This window comes from Anoplophora glabripennis, unplaced genomic scaffold, assembly GCF_000390285.2.
Source record: "Anoplophora glabripennis isolate ALB-LARVAE unplaced genomic scaffold, Agla_2.0 scaffold333, whole genome shotgun sequence".
NCBI classification, from domain to species: domain Eukaryota; kingdom Metazoa; phylum Arthropoda; class Insecta; order Coleoptera; family Cerambycidae; genus Anoplophora; species Anoplophora glabripennis.
In genome coordinates, this window is record NW_019416412.1 from 395,637 (window position 1) to 423,527 (window position 27,891).

Consider the following 27,891-nt stretch of genomic DNA (forward strand, 5'->3'; position numbering starts at 1 on the left):
TTTTTAACATACAGTATATTACGCAAAATTCAATTCTAAAACTTTTTCCTCTTCAATAATCTTCCAAAATGCATAGGTTCCAAGATATAAGTAAAAAACTTGGTATTTTTTAAAAATTTTTGAACATTTTTACAATTTTGAAAACGTTCCGAACCTCGCCCATATCTTGGGATCAACACTTTTATTATGTGAGTTGTATTGAAGGTATTCCAGCAAAAAATAGCTTGCCCTCTTTTATATCCAAGAAGTGGCATTTTTCGACAGAATAAAAAATACGATCATACTTCGACAAACGGTCAATGGGTTAAAATTTTAGGCAAAGGAAATAGTTCTGTTAAAAGAATATAAATAATACAGTGTTTAAAATTACTTTGTAAAGATATACACCTGTCTGTTTCAACTTCAAAATTACTGTCAGCAAGCACTTAGTGATTCAGTAAGTAAATTAGTCTTTCGTGGGTTCTGTGTTGCAACCAAAACAACTTTCTGTCTAATATAGTCATTTACAGTAAATCACCATGCTGTTTAATTACTACTGGCATATTCACCTACATAAGGATAATTTTAATATTGGACTTTTTATAGAGCATATATTTTATTTCGATACATAATTAATTGTTAATTTTATTTAACATTTTGTTTAGAAATCATGTTCTGGCAAGTAACATAGGCAGTACAAACAATTAGTAAGTAGTAATAATAATTTGTGATTACTTTTAAATGCCAGTTTTTATTCCAGTGATTTCAAGAGAAACACTTACAGTTAGAACACAAGGTTTTATCGTATCAAAATTTAATATTATAGAAAAAAATGGAACGTTTTATTCAGTAATATAATGAAGTTATTTGTCACACATTTATAAGCATAACAAAAAGATGGAATTTAATAATAAATAAAGAAGTGTTTTTCCACTGAAAGAAAAAAATACGTAATAATATGGTTGTAACACCTATAGTTAATTCGAGTGACAATATATTAAATAAATATTGCATAGTTTTTTGTCAATGCTTCTGATTTATTTCTTTTCGAGCTTCTCTACTGAAAGGGTAATTGAAATAGTCAATTTATGTGAATTTTGGGTGTACCTACTTACAAAAAATGTACAAGGTTCTTCTTACATCTCTAGATAAGATTGAACATTGTCTAAGAATGTTAAATGTCATGTTTTCATTGTTATGTATATAGCTATTAAATAATACTTAATTAAATATACTTTTTTTTTTAATTCAATTAGTTTTTTTATCATTTTGATAGAAACGTAGATTTTTACAATGATTACACAATTATAATTACAATTTTGATCACTCTATGACTGTGAAGATATTTTTTGCGAAGCTGAATAAGTGACAAAGAAAATATAACAACTTAATTCACGAGTATCAAATAATTTTTATAAGTTTTTTGTATAATTGATTAGCCCTGGTCCAGTGCTCACATAATAATAGTTTTATGATATATTTGCTGAAAATTGTCAGAAAGACAGCAGGCCTTTGATGAAACAAAATTGTAGAAAACTTTTCATTTGTAATTTTAACATACAGAGTGACCCAGTTTTATTCTATACAATGTACCCATCAAATAATGTTTTTTTGGACTGGGCCAATTTTGAACCTGCTGCTAAAAATTGTCGGTTGTTCAAGGGAAATTTCATTGCCCAATTTATTAGTATTACAAGAGAACGAAGCTTTTTGTTTTTGCTAGAAGAAATTCAAATAAAAAACATAATTATTTTCCAGCTTTTTATTAATTTTAACGGCCAAATGTCGAACACCAAACAAAAACGAAAACAACAATTTCATCCCTAACTCTAAACGGCTGCTCATCCCTAGTTAAAAGCCTAATGAAGTCCTAGACCGATTCCTCCATGTCCGATTCCAATGGCGACGGGAGCGGCGTGGGCGACAGCGATGGGAGCGGCGGCGACGGCGTGAGTTGCTACCACCGGGACGGGGTGGAGTGAGATTTGGTTGTTGTTTTGGTAAGATGTGGCACCTGGGGCTACTGCCACGGCAACACCATGACCGCCCAAACCGATGAGTCCGGCATTGGCAACGCAGACGATCGTAGCGAGAACTAACTGAGATAAAAAAATAAAAATAAGTACGTACACTTTTTTGTACCTCTGAAAAGTTAAATAGAACTTTTAATTCATGAAAGTATGGTCAAAGCAATCCCTGTTAAATCAAAATAGAAAGCTCCTACATCTAACTATATGTCACTACACCATTCTTTTGTTATTTGCGAACATACAAAACTTGGGAAAGGTGCTCATATTTTCATTTTTCCTTAATACTAGCCATATAGCATGTCCTGATTTATACGTGTACCAATAAGTCATTAAGATGAAGGGCAAAAAAATCATATGTATATTTGAACTTTTGCTTTTGCTTATTATTTAATGACTTATAAATAAGGACACTCTGTAGATATTATAAAGGATAAAATACTTACAATTTTGAACATTTTGGCGTTGGTTTACAGTTCGTGATGCAAGCAAGTATCAGTGTAATAGATCGAATGACAATTTGGATAAACCGATACTATTTTATAGGGGTTTGCCCCACCCTAATGTGGTACAAGGGCCCCTTTCAATACTCCAAACCGCTAAAATGCAAAAGATATTATCTATTTGATATGTGTATACTTCACGGCATTGTTAAACGATACCCTGAGCGTTACATAAGAGTGAATAAGAGGCAGTGCACGTAAATGCAGTCAGTAGTGGAATTCATGAAAATACGGGTTGTTAATGAATTTTCTGTATGTCGTTTGAATCTAGTTTATTCATAATTCGGTAAGATTAATGCTAATTAGATACTTATTGATTTAATGTGGAAAGGCTGCGGAATCACGGCCAACTATTGCGGTTCTTTTTATCCTGGCGGCAAGTCATGAACGTTGAACGAATTGTTGAGACGAAAATTTTTCAAACAAATACTTCGTGTTTGTCTATTTATTTAAATATCTATGCCCCAACTTGTCTTTACTTGATGATTTTGATGTTTTGTTTAATGCTAGTTAGGATAGGATTTTGCTACATTTTTTTACTTAGCTTTTACAGTCTGAATAGTTAATTAGCTTTTGTTTTTTTTTCCGTCAAATTAATGATGGCAATAATTGTTTGAAGTAAGACGAGCAGAGAATAATTTATGATTAAGCAGCATACAGGGTGATTTCTAAGTTGGGTCTTACTTTGTAACAGCATGTGGAACACATCAGAACAAGATTTCTTTTTCAAATTATATTTTTTATTTAATTTTTATTTAAGCAAGTATAGCGATGTTTATGTCTTTTTCTGTCAATAATTTTACTTCCTCATCTTGTATGCTCTTGTAATTTCCCAGGTTCACGGTAATAATTAGCTGAAATGTTATTGATTTATGACGAGTGTCGCCAAAGTGCGAATGCTGCATCCCAGCTATACGCTGAATGTTTTTCTTACAGGTTTGCCAGTAACCACGACTTATTCAGGTTGTGCAAAGGGGCAGAAATATATCACACAGCAATATGGGATGAAGTCAAGTTCAAGGCAGAACCAGGATAAATGTTGTTTCCGAAATAAATATAGTAAGATATAAAAAATTATATTTGAAAAAAAATTATTCATTTTAGCGAGTTTTAAACTCTAAGAAGGTGCCTAATGACTTAAGAAGCACCCGGTATATTAACGGTCAACTATCCGTATTCTCTTGTCATCGTACATACATGTAAAGTTGTTCCTAACAGTGTCTAGCCGGTTTGCAATTTAGTTTACAAATTCCGCAACGGAGATCACTGAAGCGTTACAATGAGAGTATTATGTTCTCTGTAGTAATATAGCACACAAATAAACTAGCAACTGTCCCAACACACTATAGAAAGTGTTAGGAACAATTTTTACGAGATGTTGGAAATGAGTTCCAAATTGTACTGTAATTACCAAGTGCTGCAAGCTTATGCCGAGTTGCATTAGATTTTGTTTAATTAAGTAGTAGGTATTTAGTGCACGGAACCAAAATTAATTCGTTTTACGTCAATTTTGTTTGTATTATTTTTTGAATTTATAGGTTTACTGTTTGGAAAAATTATTGATCTTATTTATTAATGTATTAACCTTCAAATAAAATAAGATGTAAGGAACATTGAACAGTTACTGTCGGTGTAATAACTAATCCTAATCGATAATAATTAAAACACCTTGAAATTTATCTGATTTATGGATGGGAAACTGTCTCATTTGCGTAGATAATTGTGTCACCTAGATAAGATAAATCGTAGCGATTTTTAACTACACAGTTAAAGCATTACATTTTATACTGCCAGTTACACTTGTAACAATATATTTGTACGGATCAAACTGTACATGATTATTCGACATGTGGACAGGAAATCGTTTGGTTTGCACAGAAAATTTTGTTGGGTGGATAAAATAAATTTCGGCAATTATTGATAATTGCACAGTTAACGCTACAATTTATCTTCATTTGTATAGTTAACACAAAAAATAATAGACCACTAGAACAAGCTGTTAAATAATAAAGATAAAGTTTACGTATGAAACATTCTTTTGGCCAATTTGATTTCTAATTCTAATTGATGGAGGTATTTTTTTCGATAACCTGCGCATTCACCATTTCTTAGAAAGCCCATATTAAAACTGTTTTAAATATTTACTAAATTATATGAATTAAGATTTACTCTTTAAATTCTTAGTATGAATGATTAGTAGACGGTAAAAAGACTTAAATGTTTTAATAATAAACTCTGCATAAACTTTATAATTTTTTAAGCTTGTCCTTTCATAGCCATATCTGTATGTATACTCTCATTGTAGAACATTTGTTTAAAGTAACAAAAAACTTTAAGAAGTTCTTATCCCAATGCTAATTTGACTGTCAGATGTTGTACAGAAACTTACGAGAACTGATACCATCCAAGGAAATCAACGGGATTGTCAACAAAAATGCCCCTAATTTAATTGTGGCACAAGCAAAGCCCCATTATTTTCACCAAAAAAATTGTGCTTTACTTGCGTTTTTGTAACTATCCCTGGACAAAATGACTGAATTTTAGTATCGCTTAAAAATTTAAATTCAAATGTCAATTCATTCTAATCAAATTCTAATAATTTCATATTTAAGTTCCTTTCATTAAATTACGTTTATTAAATGATTCTATGTTACTGATTAAATACTGCGAGAATTTTATCCAGCGGTACATTTTATAATAATCGAATTTGTTGGCAAACACCCAACAAGTCCACTTTTCCTCAAATTTACGCCGCTACAGCAGGCCTCTACCGTTAGCAATTGCGCTGGCGTGATGTATGGAAGGCGGACGGAGTTGGTTGTAAATTTTAAGTGCACTTGTTCTACTTTCACCAAGTGCAGCAGCTGACCGTGACGAACACGCCTTTCGGTCACTTGGCTATGTAATGAAGTGACATAACAGGACAAGCACCGAACTGTTGAACGATACGGCTGTTGCGGTGCCTTTATTCCATTTTAATTACTTATTTATTCGTTTGTTTGTTTGTTTGTTTATTTGTTTGTTTGTTTGTTTGTTTGTTTGTTTGTTTGTTTGTTTGTTTGTTTGTTTGTTTGTTTGTTTGGTGTCTTCACCTAATGCTGCTCAATTTCCGAATATCAACGAATATATCAACAAACTAGGAAGACATCCAGGAAAGAGTAGTAATTTCAAATTCCATAAGGAGTTTTGTGGGGAAAATTACACCGTGTTTTTTACACATTTGGGTTGGGATATCTGGACTGTGCCCCAAAGTGCTGATTTGTTCATTTCTCTACTCTGCTGTTCTTCAAATATCACTTGTGCTTTTTTAATCTCACATGACGTATCTAGACGTTTGTCCAATGTATACATTTTCTCGAGATGCTGTAATAGTAGGGTCTTGGAGCAGATAGCTCTTGGAGCTAATTTTGGGAAAGGTTGTTCCTATGTCCCTGTGGTATTGCAGATGGTATTACTATCGTGTTTCCTTAAGATATGATCTATCTTGTCAGGTACATCCACATAGGGCAGATAGATCGCTGCCAGATATTCTTTTTCTCCTTTCCTCAGGTGTCCTTCTGAAGGCTAGTCTAATACTAAATTCTCATTCTTATCTTATGTGACTAGCTTTCGATTAAGTTCTTCCTCAGCATTTTTGACACCCTGTGTAAAATTTAATATACACGTTTTTGCAATGACACTTAAAAATTAAACAGCCTTAGTAAATATCCTCCACTGCATATTTTACATTATCCTTTACTTCAATTAGTATCAAAGGAGGAACTAATCATTGAAATGTATCTACGTCTCGAGACAAGTCATTTAAAGACATTGCAGAAATCTCGGTTCGTTTCTGGCCTAGATCTCTACATTAAGCGTATTTGCTGTGACATAAATTAGCCATTTACATCGTTACCACCCGTTTAGAAACATATTTTTTGCAAAATGTAATAACCGTAATTGCCAAGTGCCATTGAGCAAACGTTTGTAGTTCTGAGTCATGGCAACTCGTATCAGAATAGGTACTAAAAATGACTGGCTGGATTTTCTACCGATATCTGAAACTGTAGCAAGGACAACAGCTGGTCTACTAGGGTTTAACCTAAAGCTAAATGTACAAAATGAGTGAATAGGACACTCTCTTGACAGCCGAATGTTTATGTGCGAAGATTCTTTGTAAAGGAATTATGAGATTATGCAAAATATCTTCATTTAACTGATAATTCATTAATTGTCTCAATATTTTTATGCAACTCACCTACGTAGATATCACTATAATTGGAGGACGTGGATGTAATAAAAATATTTATTTCCGAAATGATCATTCATAAAAAATTACCATTGTGAAATTGTTCGTACGAGACGAAGGTTGCCAGTAATTACAAACGAGTGGGCTGTGATAATAGTCGTGTAATGGTTTAATAAATCTCTAATAACCACCTGGCAAATGATGGTTATTGTTATTGATTCGTAATGAAACAATATGTGACTTGAGAAACATGCCTAATACATTGTTAAAAAGGTAGTAATATTATTTATCTAATGCAAATGTTTTGGTTGTAGTTTAAGGATAAATACTGCTATTGATTGTACTTTGTAAAAATTCTGGGAATTAATTTATTTTCAACCAGATATACTATTCACTTTTTAGAATTTATCGTCGAAGCCATTTTGGAACTAAATTTCTTGACTTAAATAATTTTCTTACATCGGTAAACTTTTTCTACATGTCACAGTCACTAAGTTTCACTATTTCAATCGTGAACTATTAAGAAATCATAGGTACAGGGTGTCGTTTTAATTAAAAATTAGGGTCGTGGGCCTGTAGGTATAAATATGAGATTTCAAAAAATGTCAAAGAAAAAATGGCGTTAAATCGCGTGACTGGGCGATTAATGAAGCCATCAAGATGAAAAAGAACCTCATTGCTGAAAATGATTTTGTTCAGAAAAGTTAAATCACTATTATATTTTGTACGAAATTTGCTGTACCTACTGCCAAACCTTCATTATTTTTAAAATATTGCTCAACAATAAATATCTTTTTTTTTGTTGGCAACGCTGTACTGCACAAATAGTGCAAAATTCAAATCTTACGTGAATTTTGGGACAATCGATTTCATAGTGAAATTATTGTAATTTTTCTTCTTTCTTTTTCGATTAGAACTTGCTATTACTTTTTTGTTTAATTACACTAATACATTTTTGTACTTTTTGCTTAAGTATTTCCCGTCTAACTAAAACTTTATACTAGACAAAATTTAAAGGGTTTCTATTATTTGATTAACGCTGTTCACTTCCATAAAAGTGGAAAAATCTGTCCAAATAGATACCCTTCAAGGTAATTATTTTAAAAGCGATAATAAAACAAGTTTAAATCATGTATACAACTATACATTTACACAAATAACAACCGCAATGAAAGTATTTCAGGTTCTAGTTGCACAACTGCTCATTTTTGTGTCTAGAAACCCAATTAAATCATGGTTTTAAAGTCTTAACGTTTGTATGTAGGTTTTTGCCTTCATTATGCAAATTCGGAACTACTCTTTGTTGGCATAGATATATAAGCTATGTGGGAGATAACATATTTTTGGAGTTAAGTATTATTTTTTAACAATAAATATAATTAATTCGTTGTTATTTGAGGGTAAAATAACTGAAATTACCAAAGGATAGAAAAACTGCTCAAAATTATTTGGGACACCCAGGAAAAATTGGCCAATTACTGCAAAATTATTAAAAATTGACAGATTTAATAATACGGCCATAGAATTTTTGAATCCAATATGATCAACAGGACCAGCTCTATCCCCGAATTTAAATCTCACTCAGCACTTTTGAGTGAGATTCTACCATTGATGCAGCCAAAAATTATAAATGGTTCTTCTGAAATCCTTTAATTTGTTAGCATTTTACAATAACTTCGAGTGTTTTTTGTTGTATTTTTTGATCGTCCAATTTCAAACTATGGGTAGCAGTAATACTAAAAACGCATTACTATTTTTTTAGAAAATATATGCCTTTTACTTAACAAAGTTTTCATTTTGTACAGGATGTAACTGCGATGTAGAGATAAATTTTCAGGGGTGGCAATTTTCTTCAAATTAAAAAAATAGCATTCTTTCACTCCACCGATTTTTGAAGGAATAGGCAATGAAAATTTTCCTCAATGTTTCATTGTACACCGTGAAGAGCACGACCGCAAGCTACAATACATAGAAATGGCCTAATAAAACACACTTAAACGTCATGAAACTTTTATTATAACAGTATTTCATTTACATGCATATTGCTACCTTCTTTCTTTCGCAAATAGCGCAATATGTACGTAACAAAATACTACACGCCGTCACTATTTACAACATTAAAGCTATTTTAAATTGATCACATGTCGATGGCTTCTGAACAAAGGCCTGACCATAAGAAAAATGTTTGAAAATTTATCAGCTAAAAATATGGAGTTGGTACCTATTTTACAAATTTTGCTAGCTTTTATAATTTTTCAAACATTATCATTATGCTGCCTCCCACCTACTCTTATTCTTCTACCCTATGAGCGGTGCTGGTAGGGCGCTGTAAGGGAGAGCAGGAGCGTATGGAAGGGCACTGTACGCAGCAGCGACGGGAGCGAATCCAGGGGCGGCGGCTACTAGGGGGGCTGCGGCGTAAGGGGCGGCGATAGCGTGGTTGATGACGTGCGCGTTATAGGACGAGGCGTAGGGAACAGAGTAGGCGGCAGGGATTGCTGCTGGGACTGCAGGAATGAGGCCTCCCAAGCAGCAGGATACGGCCATGACGGTGAAGAAAGCAATCATCTGTAAAATAATGCGGTAGTTAGTAACTAGGGTTTCTGGTCGAGACTTCTCGAAGCGAGAATTCCCGGGAAATCTGGCCCTACTCGAGACGAGAAAAAAGTGTCGAGAAATCGAGAAATTTAAAAATCACGCGCTTCTTAAGTTCTTGACGAGTTCGTTTCGTTCATGCGTTCAATTCGTTTCTTGACAAATAACTGAACGGTTAAAGTGGTTTCTGTACCAACTCATGATTTATTTATTTTAAGTTTTTAAGGCTTTAGTTCACTTTGATGATTCTTTTTTTAATGTACAGGGTGATTCACTATATTTTATATTTTAATAATAGGCGAGATAATATTAAAAAATGAAATGATGTTTTTTTATTAAGAAAATAAGACATAATTGTTAGACCTCTTTCAGGCATTTCTGCGTTTTTTCCAATTACGGAAGGATTTAGATTTAGTTATAATATATTTTGACATATCGGACATTGTCCAAAATGCGTGTAAGTATTTTAAGTAAATCTCACTAATTAGACCGTGTGAGGCCAATTACTCAAGGACAATCTTATATATGGTAGGTCGTGACAGTGACAGGTAGTAATGTCATGATAACATTGTTATTGTTTGACAGTTTGTATTAGTATTTAATTAAAATTAAAATAAACTATGGAGATTATCTTAACTACTCTATCTTAATTCCTATAATATTTAAATTTTCTACTTCTGTGTAACCCATTTTAAATAAATAATAATACAAACTGTCAAACAATAACAATATTGTCATAATATTACCTGTCACTGTCACGGCCTACCATATAACATTGTCCATGAGTAAATAAGCCCCTCACGGACTAATTAGTGCGATTTAGTTAAAATACTTATACCCATTTTGGACTATATCAATGTTCGATATGTCAAAATATATTGCAAATAAATCTAAATCCTTACGTAATTGGAAAAAAGGCAGAAATGCCCGAAAAACGTCCAACAATTACAAAATATTTTATTTTCTTAATAAAAAACGTTCTTTTCGTTTTTTAATATTATCTCGCTTATTGTTAGAGATGGACCCAACAAACCATATATGACTGTGCTCGACAGGGAACGTTCTATCCAAATGTGTAAAAATATACAGGGTGTTCCATTTAAATTAACAAAGTTAACATCCGCGGCCATTTTGTTTGAACTTCATTTGTTTTTCTACTATCATATTCGAAAATTTCATAAAAAATCGTGCAACTTTTGTATTTCACATTTTTTTATAACTCTTAAAACAAAAAAGTTAAAGGGGGGTCAAAATATAGTGAATCACCCTGTACCTAGTTATAAGTCTGTGTAGAAATTTTATTATAAGCAGATACCTAATGTTGAAGTGATAAATTAATAGGAAGAACGCTTCTGTATCTTTAAATTAAAGCTTGTTTTTTTTTAAGATTTCTTCGGTTAAATTCCTTATTTACTATTTATTTAATTAAAAGACTGCATGATTAATGATTATTAATAATTATTATTGGAAGAAAACTACGATTCAAAAACATTGAAATAAACATAAGTATATTGAAAGTGTTTAATAAAAAAACAAGTTAAAGGTTTTTAAGAAGAAACTCAAAGTTTAATTTAGTTTTGTTAGTAGAAGTAGAAACATAAGTAATTAATAAAAATACTGAATAAATAATAAATGTTAATGATGATTGTTAAGTATAATAGCATGTTTATATTTCGCATTGCAATACTAAAATTATGAGTTTTTTAAGTTTTAGAAATTTCTCGAGAATTCGAGAATTTCCGGGAATTCCTAGTCGAGAATTCTCGAGACCCGAGAAAAAAAATAGGCCGAGAAATCAGAAACCCTATTAGTAACGTTCCTCAATATACAGGGTGTAAATAAATAAGTGCAAGACAGTTAAGGAGGTCAACGAAAGAAAAAAGGGAATACTTTTATATAAAATGTATTTTTTTTATAACTAAAACTACCTGCATCAAACTACTAATTTTCCAACAAAACTAAACATTCGGCACATACAATACATTTAAATTTTGTAAAAAAACAAAGAATAAGTACAAGATTAATAATGTCGAGCGCTTATATGTATTAAAACAGTAAGGTTTCAATAAATTTGACAAACTGTGTTTTTACTTACCAAAATTTTTGAAGCCATTTTGCTTGATCAATTGTTTAACTGACTATGCGTTTATCATAACAAGGGCCGTATATATAGTGAAATTGGACAATTTTCGGCGGTGGGGGTCGAATTTTACGAATAATTCGTGGCTGTATCGATCTTGATTAATAATGAAGATTGCACGATTTTTATTACTCTTACCTTGTTGACTAGAATAACGATGAGTTTGATTAGTAGGCTGTTGAGGTTCTTAGTCTAGATACCGAAAGTAAAAGTTTCTAGTTTGCATACATGGTAGTGACATGAAATTTCATTAGGTACCTATAGAAATTAATTTAGGGGATTTTCGCCTGTACTTTAAGTCATCTCCTCTTCAATAACAGTTATTGACTAAATTATGACCAAATAAAAGCATAAATATTTAGTAGCATCTAGAAGGCTTGTAAACATTACTTTAATTACAATAATAAATTATTTTTAGTTCATTTGACATTTAATTTATTAAATTATATTAGAACCGTTGCTTATATTTTTCAAAATATGCTTCATTCTCGTTTACCAAAATTAGCAGTATAAAAAGGTTTAAACATAATTTTTTTTTAAGAAAAAGACAACATTTTACTAAACCTAATTGAAAATGTAGCTTTAAAAACAATTAAAGTAAGTCTGTTTGACTTGAAAAATACCTTTTACTGAGAGTTATTTACCAAAATCAAGGTTTTAAACTTTCCATAAACGTTGGAAGTCGGAGGAAGCATCTTTTTTCTAGAAAAAATTGGAGCATTTTCGCTTTTTGAAGAAGCTTTTTAATAAGTAAGTGTTTTTCTAGTGTTTTTATTTTGGGCTTCTCCAATTTTTCTGTTTTTTAAACTTTTGCTTCGGAAAAACAGCTTTCCGAATCGTTGAATATCAAATAAAAATTTAAATTACCATATATCTGGATAGAAAATAAAAACCCACCTTATTAATCCATTATTAAACAATGATATTTTTTTGCAAAATATCACATCTACGTAACTGTCTCGAAAAAAGTTTAATGTAGAATACTAAAACTTAGGCAGGTGTCTAAACGAAATAAAGATACAAATTCAATGAATTTACATACAAATATATCAATCAGTGGCGGTAATAATGGAAGATATCGTCATTAAGAACCCTAGAATTTCGACACCACTGAGTATCTTAGATAATTGATTGCTTGCTAATTATATCTGAAAGAAAAGTGGTCTATTTTCCAATCGGTGACGTAGATATTTTGAATTTTTCAAATCAATTGGTCAATAATTAAAACAAAAAATCTAGTCCTAAGTAGCTTACTTCTATACAGTTGAATATATTCATAAAAACTTTAGAAATTTTTTTTCTTCAAAATCAGTTTTAAACTGCATTTACAGTAAAAAAAGAATTATATAGATTTCTTTATCAAATGAACAATTTTGGAATTATTTTTGTTTCATTTAACTGCAACAATTATTCTAGATTTAAGAAAAGTGTAACTAGAAACTGAGTCGGTTTAGTTCAACTTTTTTACATCTTGCCAGCTAACTGCGAAAGTTTGATATCCTTGAAAAATTCCAACACCCTGTACACCTAAAATTAAGGAGTCGAGGACTTATGTCTACAGCAACTTCTTTTCCTTGAACTGATCTAGAAAATCATTCCCTAACCTAAAATTAAGGAGTTGAGGACTTATGTCTACAGCAACTTTTTTTTCCTTGAACTGATCTAGAAAATCATTCCCTTTATTATCAGACCGTATTTAAAGAGCCATAAAAATATTTTCTTTGAATAAACAGAAGAAAACTTAAATGGAAAAATAAAATTAAAATACTCGTAATTGATACTCATTAATATTAACTTATTTTCTCAGTATAATTTTAAATTGAACTAAATTTAATGGACATCATCTCAATACAATAATAATGTCCATTTTTTTGTGTGTGTTAGGTACCACATGCGTTAATTTTTTAAATCACTTAGTACGAATCACGTTACAAAATAAAACCAGATATGTAACTATAAATAAGAATTTATTAACAAAATAAATTAAACAGTAACATAAATACATATAAAAATAAAACAATAACTGTTCAAATTTTTTCAGTACTTCACTATGTTTATCAGTCGTGTAACAGTACGTCCGGGACGACTAAAAGTACGCACCGAACTTTTACGTTTATACAAAGCTCTTGCTTGCCCAACAGAAACATCAGCAGGCGTACTGTCAGAAGGAGATGTGTCAAGATCACCAGCTACTTGATAACCTACAGCGCCGTAGTCTCCAGATTGAGCCGAGTAAGAAGGCAAAGAAGACAACGAAACACTAGCGGGCACTCCCGAAATAGCAGGTGCTAAAGCTTCCCCAGTGTAACGAACTGGGTAGAAAGAATTTGGTGGTGTTACAAAGCCTGACGCGTATGTTGAAGGAAGAAGGACAGGCTGCTGTTGATAGCCTAGCGTGTAAGGTCCTGCAGGACTTAGTGAAGGAAATGTAGTTGCTGCTAAGTTTGGGTCTAAGTACTGACAGTTACTGGTGTCCATGATGGAAAATGTTAGTAGGATCAAAGAAGATATCTGTAAAATAAGTGCAGTAATTAGCAAACGACAACGATAGTTCGAAATACTATTTTTTCTATTATAATGTATCTTACCTGAAACGTCATGTTTTTGGTGCGAATTTCAACCAACGATTGACTAACAATGACCAAAAACTGGGTTTTATAGTTGTTAGAAGCTGTCCCCGAATGTTTTAGAAAATGTTGTAGTTTTTATTTATGCCTTTGTATTCCTCCAAATAATTCATTGGCCTGTATGAGTTGAATACGTTAGTATTACCAAGTGAATGTAAAGAGAAAGAAAGCTAAAAGAAAGTTTATTACAATACTGCGATATATTTTAGGAAAAGTTTCAAACTTGTGTTAAAGGTACATACAGAGTTATTTATACAAAGCCTTTTTGGCATTTTTATATAATAATGACTTTGAGCAGAAAATTGTAGAAGAAAAGATTGTATTCCTTTTATCTCTAAAAAATATTAGAAGACATAAATTATTTCTGAATTTGGAACGTTATAAATAAATTTTCATAAATGGATTTTATTTTTTTAAGCTGGTTATTACTTCTAACATATATCAAAACATTTTAACATTTTTAATCTCATAATTGCATTAAAAAGGAAACAACATTCTACATCAATTTTATTATTTTCTTATACGCTTGATTAAATTGAATTCTATTCGAACAACTGAATTATTAATATTTATATTGGTTTTTTTAATTTTTTTATGTTTTGATCATATTATATGGCAAAAATAATGACTTGAAAATAATTTTTAAAAATAAAAAATGTTACTTTGTTAATTATTTTTTCATTTATTTACTGTTCACTTTCACAACTGTTAAAAAAATTTAAAAAATTAATGTTTGCGACAAAAGGTATCAATCATAGGTTATTTTTATGAAAATAGTTTTACCTAATCAAAAATCTCATATTGAAAAAAAAAACAGACAAATAGAAAATACAAAATCCACATGACTATACAGGCTATTACAAATTCGCTACTCACTACAGAGATCTCGGAAACGGTAAGAGATACGAAGTAGCTTAAATGGGGGCAAAGTTGCATAATCAGGGGACCAACATTATGCCTCTAAAAAAAATCAAGGTTAACATAATTAGTTTTCGAAATATTTGAAAAAAAACGAAATTTTGGAAATTTTTTGTTTAATTTCAGTCTTGTTTAAGGTGATACTGAAAAAAGAAGAAAACTTTCTAATGGCAACATTTTGCCTTCTATCGAATAGCATAATCAATTTTTATATGTAACCACCATCAGCTTCAATTTTTTAAATACGACCCTGGAAATTTTATCATATTTATTGCAAACCTTCCAGATTCAGACGTTTTGTCTCGAAAAATTCATCTTCAATGTATTCGTTCCTATCTAAAATGTTTTATTTAGATTTTTATGTTCCTAGGTGTCGTTAGACCCTGTGAAATCCACCTAGTTATTTAAACTATTACCATCACATGTTACATACAATATTATTAGTTTTAATCTCCATCACCTGGTCGTATATAATTCGATAAGTTGTTGCTTCAAAATTAAAACATTATATTTTAATTTTATTATGACAAATTAATTCTTGAAAATGTATATGAACAATCAAAACGCCAAATGAGTATTATACTTTAAAAATTTCAGTAAATGTTCGAAATCATTTTCGTTTTGGCAAAAGTTGAACATGATGATCGACGTAATATTATCGGAATTTATTATACCTCTAACCACAACTGTGAAAGAGCATGTCAGATGTATTTGTATGAATATCCTGAAAAAAATTAAATCGGAATTTGTTTGAATTTTGAGCACTCGAGAAGCCTAGAAATAACTATGGGCACGGGATTAAAACTCTAATAATGTTTGATTGTACTGTAGTAGTCTTAATTTTATAGAGGCATAATGTTGGTACCCTGATTACGCAACTTTGCCCCAATTTAATCCAGTTCATATCTTATATCTTTGTAACAGCCTATATGTCCTGCACGTCAAAAAATTGTTTATGTTTCGAAAATCAATCTGTTTCGTCTTCTAAACTGACAATAACTTTTCGTTTTTAAATATTTTTGACAGTTTAAATTGGTTCGTTTTTGCTTAGTTCCATTATGACGTTTATTTTATTGTTATTTACTACATATTGTGGAGAAATCCAAGTTCATAGAATAATTCTACAAAATAATCGTAGCCCTTTTAAATTACCTGTTAACGGTATTATCATACAAAATAAGGTTTATTGCATTCACAAGATATGCTAAAAATGCATTTTGTTGAATTTTGAACATAATTTTTTGGGCGCGTATTTGTCAAAAAGCCCGTCTAGTATTCGTTATTTCAAAAACTGTTTGGGACATTATTTTTATTTTCTAAACTCTATCGCCACTCAGGTTCTTTCTTTAAAGTTACTTATATTTTTGATCATATTTTGTCCAACATTATTCTAATTTTTTTAGATTAAATCGCTATTATGTAAATTAAAGCGACAAAGAGAGTAAATAAATTGTAATTTAACCAAACTTACCGATATACAAACCCCTGAGGAGTTATTAGCCCCCAAAATGAGGCCCTAAATTTCGAAAAAAATTATTATCTCTGCAACACTTTACCGCAGAAGAACCAAAGAAGACCAGTAATAAACCTATATCATTTACCAAATTTGGTTCTTCTGCAGTAAAGTGTTGCAGAGATATTAATTTTTTTCGATATTTTGGGCCCCACTTTGGGGGCTAGTAACTCCTCAGTGCAACTTTGTATATAGGTAAGTTTGGTTAAATTACAATATTTTGGACACCCCTACATCCTGCCCTGTGTCGGTTCTTATGCGGGACACCCTGTATATTTTGTCGAAATTAAAATAATCATTAAAAATTAATTCGTTTAATATGTTCAGTCAATGCTTACAAAAAAAATAAATGTTTTAAGAAAAGGTAAATTAAATAATCCTAATTCTAAAATTTATCCTAACCATGGGCCTGCTGCATATGGAGAACCCAGCGCTGGCACTAACCCTGGCGCGACAGCATGGACAGATCTAGCAAACGGAGCTGGCAGTAAGGGCGCAGGAGCCGCTACCGGAGCAACAGCAGGAGCTACAGCTGGAGCTGCAGCGGAATAAAACGGAGCACCTGGATACGCTGCAGGGTATACTGGAGCAGGAGCAGGTACGATCGCTGGACCACTCAGAACTCCCGCTGCATAAGGTGCTGCGTAAACATTAAGTCCTCTTGTAAATGTGCTAACTTGTGCTGCGAAAGGGCGGACATTTTGCGGAGCCACTAGGCTATATCTCACTGCAGGAACGGCTAAGGGAGCAGCTACAGCAGGACCTAGGACGCTGCCGTGAATCTCTAGTATATTAACCAAAAGAAAAACAGCATAGACCTGGAAAAGTAATTGTTAAATCAGTTCGATTATTATTTGATTCATTTTTTTGTACTTACTTTAAGGGGCACCATTGTAATGTATGTTTATTAAGTGTCCTGACGAATGAGACGAGACAACTGGTAGTGGAGAATTATAGAAAATGTATTTATACACAGCTATCGGTATTCTTCTCCAGTGTATTTCGACACTGAAAAGAAATGTGAAATTGATGCGTCTGCACGTATTCCTTGTGTCCAGCGTAAACGTGACTGTTTTTCGTAGCGTAAGTACTTCCGCTTATGGTGTTGTGATGTATTGATTGATTCATAGATTTATATAACAGTAGCAAAAAAGTTTTATTGCTTAATAAGATGTACCTAAGCCCTTGACCTACTTTTGAGGATATGAGTATCATCAGTTTTTTTAGCTGGATTTCTTTAGAAATTAACTATATAGAAAGTACAATTTTTTAAAATATTTACTCCGAGCTAGATCCAAAGATAAATCATTTATTTTACTACATTACACTTAGAAAAGAATTAGAGTTAGGTAGCAAGCATCTACAATCTACATTCTGATAGAATAAAACAAAACAGTCCTCCTTTCTTATGAACAAAATCCGAAAACACTTTTTCTGCTATATCTTCTACAAAAAATTTGGACTTGATTTGATATATTAGTTTTTCAATGGCAATAAAACACTTTTTCATAATGCAAAGTCCTGAAACTCTACACCATTTCTTGATTTTATGTCAAATTTTCCATAAAACAATATATTTTTCCTTAACTCTGAATCAAATTATATAAAAACTATTTGGTTAGGGCCTTTTGCATAAAAAATATTTCTAATTGCAATATTTCAATAATATAAAAAGAAAACATAATGGAAAAGAAGCTCTTTCAATAGATCTACATACATACACTTTTTATTAACAATTCAAATAATGCTCTACCTACTTTATAAATGTATTCAAATAAAACTTTAAAAGTGATGTGTTTAAGAAATTCTCAATAGATAACTATAACATTCAATTTATCTTTGCATTCATCAAAATACATATGTAGAGATAATTACGTTAAAAAAATAGATAGTTTAAATATACCTTTTATTGAATGCTATATCTAATATTTCGTTATTTTTTTCTTTATAAATCATTTTAACGTTTTTTTTTACATAACTGTTTCTGTTATTTATAATTACTAACAAATATGTTAGATATGCTAATGTAATATGGAATCCAGGCTATGGAAATCACAAAACAGCTTAGAAAAGGTTCAAAGGCAATTTCTTAGATACCTAAGTTTCAAATCTGACAATATCTCTCCCCCTCGCAGAATTATTACTATTGGCCAGATTTCAACTTAATGATTTAGCTCAAACAAGGCTTTATTTTTCTATTTTGTTTCTGTCTAAACTTGTGGTAAGTGATTGTACGGAATTACTACAATATTCAAGTATTAATATTTTGGGGTTTAGAACTCGCTATAATTTTTTATTGTATTTGAAAACCCAATTTGCTCCAATAAATGTTATATGTTCCAAATTTAGTAAAATTTCGACACGTAATTTAAGTACTATTTTCAATACATTCACTATTGCAATAATATAATACCATCCCTTTACATATTCTTTTTGTTTATAAACATACTGCTCCATTTCTAATACGTATGTTTCCGGAAAATTGTGTAAGTATTTCATTTGTAATGCATTTTTATTCCAAGCTCTTTACATTTAGTTCAGATTAATTGGCCTTTTCATTTTGGAAAATCACTTAAATGGAGTATCAGTACCTGAATTTTTTAGAAAATGAATTCGCTTAAGGCAATATTCGAAGGATACATTTCCCGAACGCCAGATGATTCGATTTTGGACCACCAGATCTTCCAGACCTCATACTATTAAACAGATCAGACGGAGGAAATCGGCTAATTCGACCGAAATACTACATTCGATATAAAAGAAAGGCACCAATAACTCAGCAGAGTACCGAGCCTTCTTCGTAGACGAATGAAAACAAATAAAAATCGTGTTGGATATGAACTTTATCGCATTTTTTCACTCCTTATCCGTATAAAAACGCGCTTAGGTGATTTGTTGGCTGAAAAACCATGTCAAAAGAGTTCTTAGATTCATATAACAGTGTTTTATTTATCACATATTTACAAATTAACTACAAGTCTGTAACAAATTAATTAAAGTAGAGGTGCTACAATTCCTGGAGCAGCAAAGTAAGGCGCCGCCAAAGCTGGGGCTGCAACCCTGTAACTTGCGGCAAGGTATGGAGAAGGAGCTACAAATGGAGCAGGATATGGGGCGGGAGCCAGGTATGGGGCTGGAGCAACAACTGGAGCTACTGGAGCCACTAGAGCGTTGTAGTTGCGAGCTACCACCTGGGAACTTTGAGCTGTAACCACTGCGGGAGCTACTGCAGGAGCAACTGCTAGAGGAGCGGCTGCGAAAACGCTGGGTTTAGGTGCTGCCAAAGCACCGGTTACCGCGAGGACGGAAAGAATGATCTGAAAAAGTAACAAACATATATTTAGGAAATATTATAATAAAGATTTTTGTGTTAAATGTGATAAAAACAATACAAAAATTTGAAATCTAAATATACGAAGAAAAAGAATAACAAATATTATTAAACTTTCATTTTAATTTTATGTAAGAGACTAATATAAACACTATCAAAAGATTGAGAATTATATTAAAATAAAAATTTAATGATTGCAAAGATAATATACTCACAAACTTGAACATTTTGACTTTCTTTGGTGATGTCTTTGACTGATTGATATCTATTGTCCCGTGATAAAGCTTATTTATATTTGTTACCCCTTCCAGCAGGTCGAATCGTTAATTGTAGGTCAGTTCGATGGTATTAAATAACGAATCCTTAATTTAGGATGCTTTTTGTATTCCAAGCACATCTTCATCGTAAAATGTAGTATGTATATCGATTATTACATTGGTTATCTATTATTCTGTGTGCATTGTTATTATATAACAGTGTCTGCTTTGCCAAATTTGTAAGAATGGGTATCGTCTTCAAAAATATGTAGGCAGGTATTTGGAATGCAATAGATAACGCATCACATCAACCATGTCGAGGCAATCATAATAAAATCTGAATCCGAATTTTGAATGTGCATATTTTCCTACAAAAATTCATCAGAATATATAGAAGTTACAATAGATACAATTATTTATGTTTAATCTATGAATACATATTTCATTAGTTGTTAACACATATACTGCTTCGAAATAAATTAAATATATTGTCTGAAAATAATTATCTGTGGATTTTTGTAGTAATATTTTTTACGTAAATAAAATATAAATTGTACAGGGTGTTTTGGAAAAATAAATCTACTAAAAATATAATAGATAGAACATGAAAAAAGGTAAGACGCTTTTTCCTGAGAACCGTCATCTTTTGTTTTCCAAAAAATAATTGCACTGAAATTTGGTACAAATAAGTTTCTGTGTAGACTAAATAGGTCAGTGTTTTAACCATCCGCTAGATGTCGCTAGCTGTGATCTTTTCCAGTGACATTTTTTAACATGAATATTTTGAGAATAGATATTTTTACTGCGTATGTCGTATATTATAACAGAAAATTTCGTATTACAAAAAAAGTAGTTTTGTTAAAGTCACTGTGATCTCACTGCATCTGAAAAAAAAAACAACTGATTATCTCAAAGTTAGTCAACTTCTAATCCTTAATATACAGGAATTTAATTTGAAAAAATCATCTTTGACGCTCTGTATCTTAAAATCACAAGACGTTGGGTACATGGTTCATAAGAAAAAATGGTCTCAATTTTTCATGTTCCAACTACTGAATATATGGTAACTTTTCACAAAACACCCTGTATAAGTCATTTTTTATCAGCTTGTCAGTATACCTAAGTAAGCTGTCAACTATTCAAATGATGAATTCGTGAATATATTCAATGGCAAAATGAATGACAATTATTTTGACAAACGTTGGTATTTTACATGGACTGACAACAGGCCATACTCAAGTCAGCTGGTATATTACGTAGAAAATTGATATAGTTTTGAAAACCAAAGAAGACATTTTTGCCTAGAAAATCTGTGAAATATCAACAATATGTATTGTGACTAATGATATTCTAGTAATATGTTTGTTAAAAAACAAGCTCTGATTCATTTTTATGGCGCAGATATATATTTTCTAGTTTTGTTTTAATTAACAATGTGATAAAATAAAAATAAAACTAAATTATTTTGGAAAGATATTAAAGATATACAAGGTGTCCCAATATTATGTGTAAATGGAACTTTATTAAGACATAATTGAATACAGTATTAGCCCCAATCCAAGACATCTATAAATAAAAAATCAGACTTATTAGTATTACTCCTTACTACTAATATACATAAGAATGTTCATCCTTGAGTATTCAATACATATTTTATAGTACTCAAATAATTATTTCATATAATCCACATTCCTTAACCATATTCTCGGAAAAAACCCAAGTTACTCACTTGTCTGTTAAAAAAAAAACAGAGTTATGAAGCAGGAAGTTAATATTATTATTGTATTAGTGTATGATTTCATAAATGACATAAAAAGTCTTTGTTATACTTAGAAGAAATAAAGATATGAAAATGGTAAAAGTTGATCCCTTCCAATCAGAATCTTATTGTTTTGTTGATCAGTCGTAGACTTTTACACTTACAAATTATCTCACAGTTCAGTTTAGTCAACCAAAATAAATAAAAGATGTCAATTATATCCTGTTTTTTATTTCTCAATTTGCTAGAAGCACTTACAACTTATATAAACAAAGAAATCTTTAAATTGATGGTTTTGAGATATATTTCTATATACTACATTTCACACGTATTTTATAGTGCCTTGAAGTACGCTGAAACTAATATTGCTATATAAGGAATGACAGAAACACAAAACGTAAATCAAAACATCTTTATTGTACAAAATTTTCATCCAGCATTCATAGAATCGCAAAGTCGATAGTGCATAGTTCAAATTCCAGTACTTAAATCCTTAAAGAGCAGCAACATATGGAGCAGACAACAACGGTGAAGCTACGTAGGGCGACGCTACATAGGGCGACGCGTAGGGCGACGCCAGGTAGGGGGAAGCGAGATATGGAGATGCGAGGTATGGGGAAGCCACATAGGGTGCAGCTAGAGATTGCGCCACCAACAAGGGTTTTGCCTTTGGAGCAGCGGATGCAGAGAAGACTGCGAAGATGGCGAAAATTGCAATCTGAAAAATACATTTAACATGTTTCAGTATATTCACAGTATAAACCAAAAACAATTATTTTTATGAAACCATAATGTTACAAATATCGTTAATAATGTAATGAGATATATTTCAATATTTTGCATGTACAGGGTGTCCGGAAGCGAATGTATCATACTGTAAAGGTGATTCCTTTTCCTTTCTCTTGAGCCAAACATGGATATGAGCTTATTTTTTTTATCTCAAACGTAGATATCGGTAAGTATACTTTACTTTACCTGGAATGGTGCATTTTACCGACATGCAATAAGTATACATTTTTTATATTAAATGATTGAAGAAGTGATTGAGTGTATTAAAGAAAATAAAAACAAAAGACTGTCTAGATATTTCCAGTGACCTATATGTTTTACGTAAAAAAATAAGCACATGTTCATATTTAGCTATCACAAAAGTTCTTGCTTATCAAGTTTCGTTGAAATATCTATACGGAGTTATCTTCAAAAAATTAAGTAACAAATGTCCTTGCAACATATTTTTCGTTATTAGAGGAACCATATTGTATTAAGAATAATTGAGAAAACAGTAACTATAATGGAGAATATTTAAATGTTTTTAAAACATATTTTGTTAACTTCAAATACTTTACGATATTGTGAAATTTATATATAAAAATCTCACTTTTATAGTTCTCCAATAAAATAACAATTTTTGAGACTAGTCAATTTTGAAAAATATTTTTTTTTATCAAAAATCTCTAAAATTCACTAAAAAATAGGTACAAGAAATGATACTTACAAATTTGAACATTTTGGTGGATGCAGCAGACTGATTGATATTTTTTGATTTAACTTTATTTTTATATAAGATTTCCCCCACTTAATTTATTGAGTTATTCTGTAAATAGTATTTTAAGGTTACATATTTGTATGCAGTGTAAGCCCCGACAAATTTGTACATTTAATTTGTACACAAATACCTGATGGCTTGGTATCACGATTTGATATCACGTACCCTTATGCAATATTAATGGGATGTGTTAAGATCTTGCACTGGTTGGAATCTGTTTTATTTTCTAAATAATCCATCTACGAGGCCATTCTATTTTAAAGCTTAAATTTAGAACAATATTAGTAACTTGATTTACCTACGCCTTTTTATAATAATCTAGAATTAAATCGTGCACTAGTGCCTATATTGTTAGTGCTAACGCTAATATTGTTCAAAAAGGTTCCTAAAATGAAAAGGAAGAAGAACAACATTTACCTGTTTTTTAATAAAATGAGCTGAAACTTTTTTCTGAGTTTTCTTATTCTATTTTTGTCGTAAAACAGAATATCTATTTAAAATTCAGTTGCTAACCCGCATTTAGTCAACGCAATATTTATCATGAAGTATTTGAACTCAAAATACCATAATTTAAAATGTATTAGGATTCTTGTATGTGGTATAATGCGAAAATAATTCCATATGTGGTGCAAATAATTCATTATTTGACTTGTATATAACGGAAATGTACACTAATTTATTCAAAGTCGTACTAACGGACAACAGTTTTAAAATATGTTGTCAGAGATTTTCATTGTTTCAATTTTATTCTGTCATATTGGACTTGTTCATCAAGACAAATTAGTAAGTACACTTATTTACAATAAATAATATTAGAACTAAAAATCGTAAAATACAAGTATCTCAAACTTTGCTTGATGACAAAACATTTTAAAATAAAAAAAATATTCACGGAAATAAAGATATTGTAGTTCGTTTTCGATACATGTTAAAATTAAAAAAAAAAATCGCATTTATTTAAATATCTGACCTAGATTCATTAAAATTGTAATAATGACAACTAATTATGGAAAAAAACTTGTTGAGTTGATACACAAAGAAACAGGTGTTATTGTTGGTTTCCTTCGACTTTTAAAATTATCATATACAATTATTTAGGCCAAGTATATAGCAAAATATGGATATCCAGCTGAAACGCACAAAATAGTAACTGAAGACGGATACATTTTGAAAACCCATAGAATACCACACGGAAAAGCTTCTAGTAAAACAAATAACAAAGTAGTTTTATTAGTCCACGGAATCGCAGGGAGCGCTGAAAATTTCATTATACTGGGACCAAATGACGCGCTAGCATTTCTTCTGGCCGATAGAGGATTTGACGTCTGGTTGTTCAATGCCAGGGGAACTGTTCACTCTAGAAGACACGAAACTAGAAGTCCGAACTATTTTCAAGCATCTGGCTTTTGGAATTTCAAGTATTAAAGGCAGTTCTAAATGTTTTTTCAAATACATACAATAATTTTATTTCAGTCTACACGAGATTGGTGTATACGATCTTCCAGCTAATATCGATTACATTTTAGAAAGTACCAATAATACTTTCATATTTTATGTAGGACACTCACAAGCGGGAGCCTCATATGTCATTTTGACATCGGAAAAACCAGAATACAACCAGAAAATCAGAGCTGCAGCATTGCTTGCCCCCGCTGTGTTGATGCAGTACACAGAAAGTAATTTATCCAAATTTTTGTTTAGATTCTATAAACTCTGGGAAGTAAATGGTTCTTATATTAATATTTGCTCACATTCATTCACAGTTATATTTTTAGAGGCTTGTTAGTATGTTTAGTTACTACGAGTTAATTGTCCCAAACAATTCGATATTCAACAGAGTTCTCAAATGGTTCTGTACGTCTTCAAGTGACTTTATGGATGCTTGCAGTGATATATTATCTTTCATTGGAGGACGGGAGTCAGGTCTCATTAATATTGTAAGTAAAATAAATATAAATGTGGAAATTATTGTTCGGATTCTTCGGTTTAGAGGTTAAAACATGTAATTTTGATTTTAGTCGTTAATACCTACTATTGTGGATTGTTCACCTTCAGGGTTTTCAGTTTACCAAGTCCTTCATTTTGGGCAAATTATAAAAAGTGGTAAGTTTTGTAAGAGACGAAAAAATCCTAGGATAACTATTGTAACTATCGCCATCTTTCCGACAGTATCCGTATTATAGAACTATTGAAATACATTCCTTATACCCTGAAAAAAACTTGCATAACTGATACAGTGAAGAGATATTATTTCTAGCTTCCTTGAATTTTCTTAAACTCTCGACAAAAAATTGCTTGATTTTGCCACATTCTTGGTTGCAATACGGCATAACTCTTCAATTTACAGGTTATTTTAGGAGATACGACTATGAAAAGAGCACAAATTTAATAAAATATAACAACACATTCCCACCAGAATACAACATAAACAATTCTGTGGTGCCAGTGGCCCTCTTCATGGCCAATGGCGATAATCTCATATCCATGAAGGTAATACGTTTTTTGGCAAAATGTATTACTTTAACTAAATTACTAATAACACACTAATATGCACTTCAACAATTCAACATTCCAGTGCTTACACATAATGTCACTAGAAAGGCCTGCTTTAGTTAGAAACTTTAAGTAGAGGCCTTAGATTATAGCTAAGATCTTGGAGTTGGTTATTTTTGGCACAATCGTCTCTAATCTTGGAAAACTTCAGCAACAAGCTTATTTTATATATTATATAAAATATCCCATCCCATTTGACTATTAATATCATAAGAAATATTATGAAAACTTTATTTTAGTCTATATATGAACTGTCGAAGCTTCTTCCAAATGTTGCGATGATCTATGAAGTACCGCACGAAAATTTTAATCATATTGACTACTTATTTGCCCACAATGCTAAAGACTTGATCTATGAACCTGTGTATGACTTTATAATGCAATTTATGGACAACTAAGAATAAATATACCGTTAATTTTATACACTTGATCATTTTATTTCGTTAGTTAGATGAACATGTCTACCATCTTTTTAAAATAATTTGGCAATTTAACTTTAATTAGTAATTTTGATAAACCTTCTTAAATACGGTTGGTATTCAGTTCGAAATTTGTAAACAACAAAATAATATATTCAGTTTATAGTTTTATTATTTATTTACGAACATTTCATTGAAATCGTACAAATACATTTAAAGGGCGACGATTGGGGAGGCGTATGGGGAAGCCAGATAAGGTGAAGCCAAGTAGGGCGATGCTACATAGGGTGAAGCTAAGTAAGGGGCGGCTAAGCCAGGAGCAGCTACGAGGGGAGCGGCTACTGCGTTACGAATGAAGGATTGCGAGCTGGTAGCGGTTACGACGGCTGGCGCGACACCGGGGGCAACCGCTAGGGGTGCAGCGGCTAGTATGCCTGGCTTTGGGTCAGCTGCAGCAGAGGCGCAGGCAATGGCAAGAGCGAAGATGGCTACCTGTAAATAGATAATTGTGTAAATAAAAAATGTAATACCATGCTCTTGAGGCAATGATTTTGTGGAAGCAACTACCCTGCGGACTACAGCCGCAGTACACACGTATACTTTTAAGTATACATTTCTGAAAGCGAATGAGACATTTGTTTAATAGTTTCCTATGGACAGATTGCCTCAGTGACACACCAGAAGGAATGATAAAAGCTTCATTGAAGTAATAAAAGAAAATCATATTAAACTGTGGATATATTTTCTAATATACCTACGGTTCCACCTTCTGGGTATGTCACTGGGTTTGTAATTTGACAATATCATAAAAATTCGATTCGTATTTCGTACTATTTTTTTAAATATAGTCTTAATATTTCAGTTGATTGCTGTTACATTTGTTTCTACTTACGAATTTGTACATGGTTGTAATTTGTTTGAACCTCTGTGGGTCGACGAATTGAACTGATAAAGAAGTACTGTATTTTTTCTTTATATATAATGAGTTTGATTTAGTATTATCATTCAAATCACAGGGTGGCCAGATGCAGATATGTATAAGGTTGAGTATAATTTGTATGCTGCGCGTTTTCATCAGTTCGATTACAATTTGGACGTTTATGAGTTGATAGGAGATGTTACATAACTCGTACTTGACATTTTTGCGAAATATCTGCTTAAACGTATGTTTACTAAATAGGTGCAGATATTTTGAAATCCGAAATTTTAAAAATTCGTGAATTAGTTGTTTTTTAAATGTATGCCCGTTACTTACTTTCCACTGTTGATAGGACTTGACTTTAGAAACTTACACATGACTCACCACTGATCTGTTTCTAAGTCTTGGGCAAAAATAAGAAAGAACGATAAAATTTTATTTTATACCACAGTGTAATAGTGACGTTGCAAAACACTTTCAGGGTCAAACCCTGAAGACTTAGTCTATTATCGAAAAAAAGTTTTGTCTCCAGAATTTATTTCGCACAATGAATGCACTGGTTACGGTTAAAAGTACA

The 27,891-nt window shown here is 31.6% G+C and overlaps 6 protein-coding genes across 6 annotated transcripts; 1 reads left to right on the top strand and 5 right to left on the bottom strand.

Annotated features, from left to right (window-relative positions):
* Positions 1-1,726: 1,726 nt before the first annotated feature.
* LOC108913268 (larval/pupal cuticle protein H1C-like) lies at positions 1,727-2,513 on the bottom strand. The gene is made up of 2 exons (XM_018718794.1): positions 2,453-2,513; positions 1,727-2,078 (listed from the first exon to the last, which is right to left on the bottom strand). Exons 1-2 carry the CDS (start codon positions 2,462-2,464, stop codon positions 1,839-1,841), a joined length of 252 nt encoding a protein of 83 aa, XP_018574310.1. The 5' UTR covers positions 2,465-2,513; the 3' UTR covers positions 1,727-1,838.
* A 6,292-nt stretch (positions 2,514-8,805) lies between these two features.
* Positions 8,806-17,422, bottom strand: LOC108913244 (calphotin-like). The gene is made up of 3 exons (XM_018718765.2): positions 17,408-17,422; positions 16,932-17,348; positions 8,806-9,161 (listed from the first exon to the last, which is right to left on the bottom strand). The coding sequence occupies exons 1-3, from the start codon at positions 17,420-17,422 to the stop codon at positions 9,036-9,038; spliced, it is 558 nt and encodes a 185-aa protein (XP_018574281.2). The 3' UTR covers positions 8,806-9,035.
* A 2,088-nt stretch (positions 17,423-19,510) lies between these two features.
* LOC111691503 (arabinogalactan protein 1-like) lies at positions 19,511-20,098 on the bottom strand. Its single transcript, XM_023454477.1, has 2 exons — positions 20,077-20,098; positions 19,511-19,847 (listed from the first exon to the last, which is right to left on the bottom strand). Exons 1-2 carry the CDS (start codon positions 20,086-20,088, stop codon positions 19,524-19,526), a joined length of 336 nt encoding a protein of 111 aa, XP_023310245.1. The 5' UTR covers positions 20,089-20,098; the 3' UTR covers positions 19,511-19,523.
* A 2,177-nt stretch (positions 20,099-22,275) lies between these two features.
* Positions 22,276-23,430, bottom strand: LOC108913260 (proline-rich protein 27-like). Its single transcript, XM_018718787.1, has 2 exons — positions 23,373-23,430; positions 22,276-22,595 (listed from the first exon to the last, which is right to left on the bottom strand). The coding sequence occupies exons 1-2, from the start codon at positions 23,382-23,384 to the stop codon at positions 22,371-22,373; spliced, it is 237 nt and encodes a 78-aa protein (XP_018574303.1). The 5' UTR covers positions 23,385-23,430; the 3' UTR covers positions 22,276-22,370.
* Positions 23,431-24,416: 986 nt separating this feature from the next.
* LOC111691505 (lipase 3-like) lies at positions 24,417-26,374 on the top strand. Its single transcript, XM_023454481.1, has 5 exons — positions 24,417-24,476; positions 24,522-24,841; positions 24,897-25,099; positions 25,771-25,913; positions 26,216-26,374. Exons 1-5 carry the CDS (start codon positions 24,417-24,419, stop codon positions 26,372-26,374), a joined length of 885 nt encoding a protein of 294 aa, XP_023310249.1.
* A 168-nt stretch (positions 26,375-26,542) lies between these two features.
* On the bottom strand, positions 26,543-27,327 carry LOC108913245. Its single transcript, XM_023454478.1, has 2 exons — positions 27,288-27,327; positions 26,543-26,887 (listed from the first exon to the last, which is right to left on the bottom strand). The coding sequence occupies exons 1-2, from the start codon at positions 27,297-27,299 to the stop codon at positions 26,609-26,611; spliced, it is 291 nt and encodes a 96-aa protein (XP_023310246.1). The 5' UTR covers positions 27,300-27,327; the 3' UTR covers positions 26,543-26,608.
* Between the last annotated feature and the right edge of the window lie 564 nt (positions 27,328-27,891).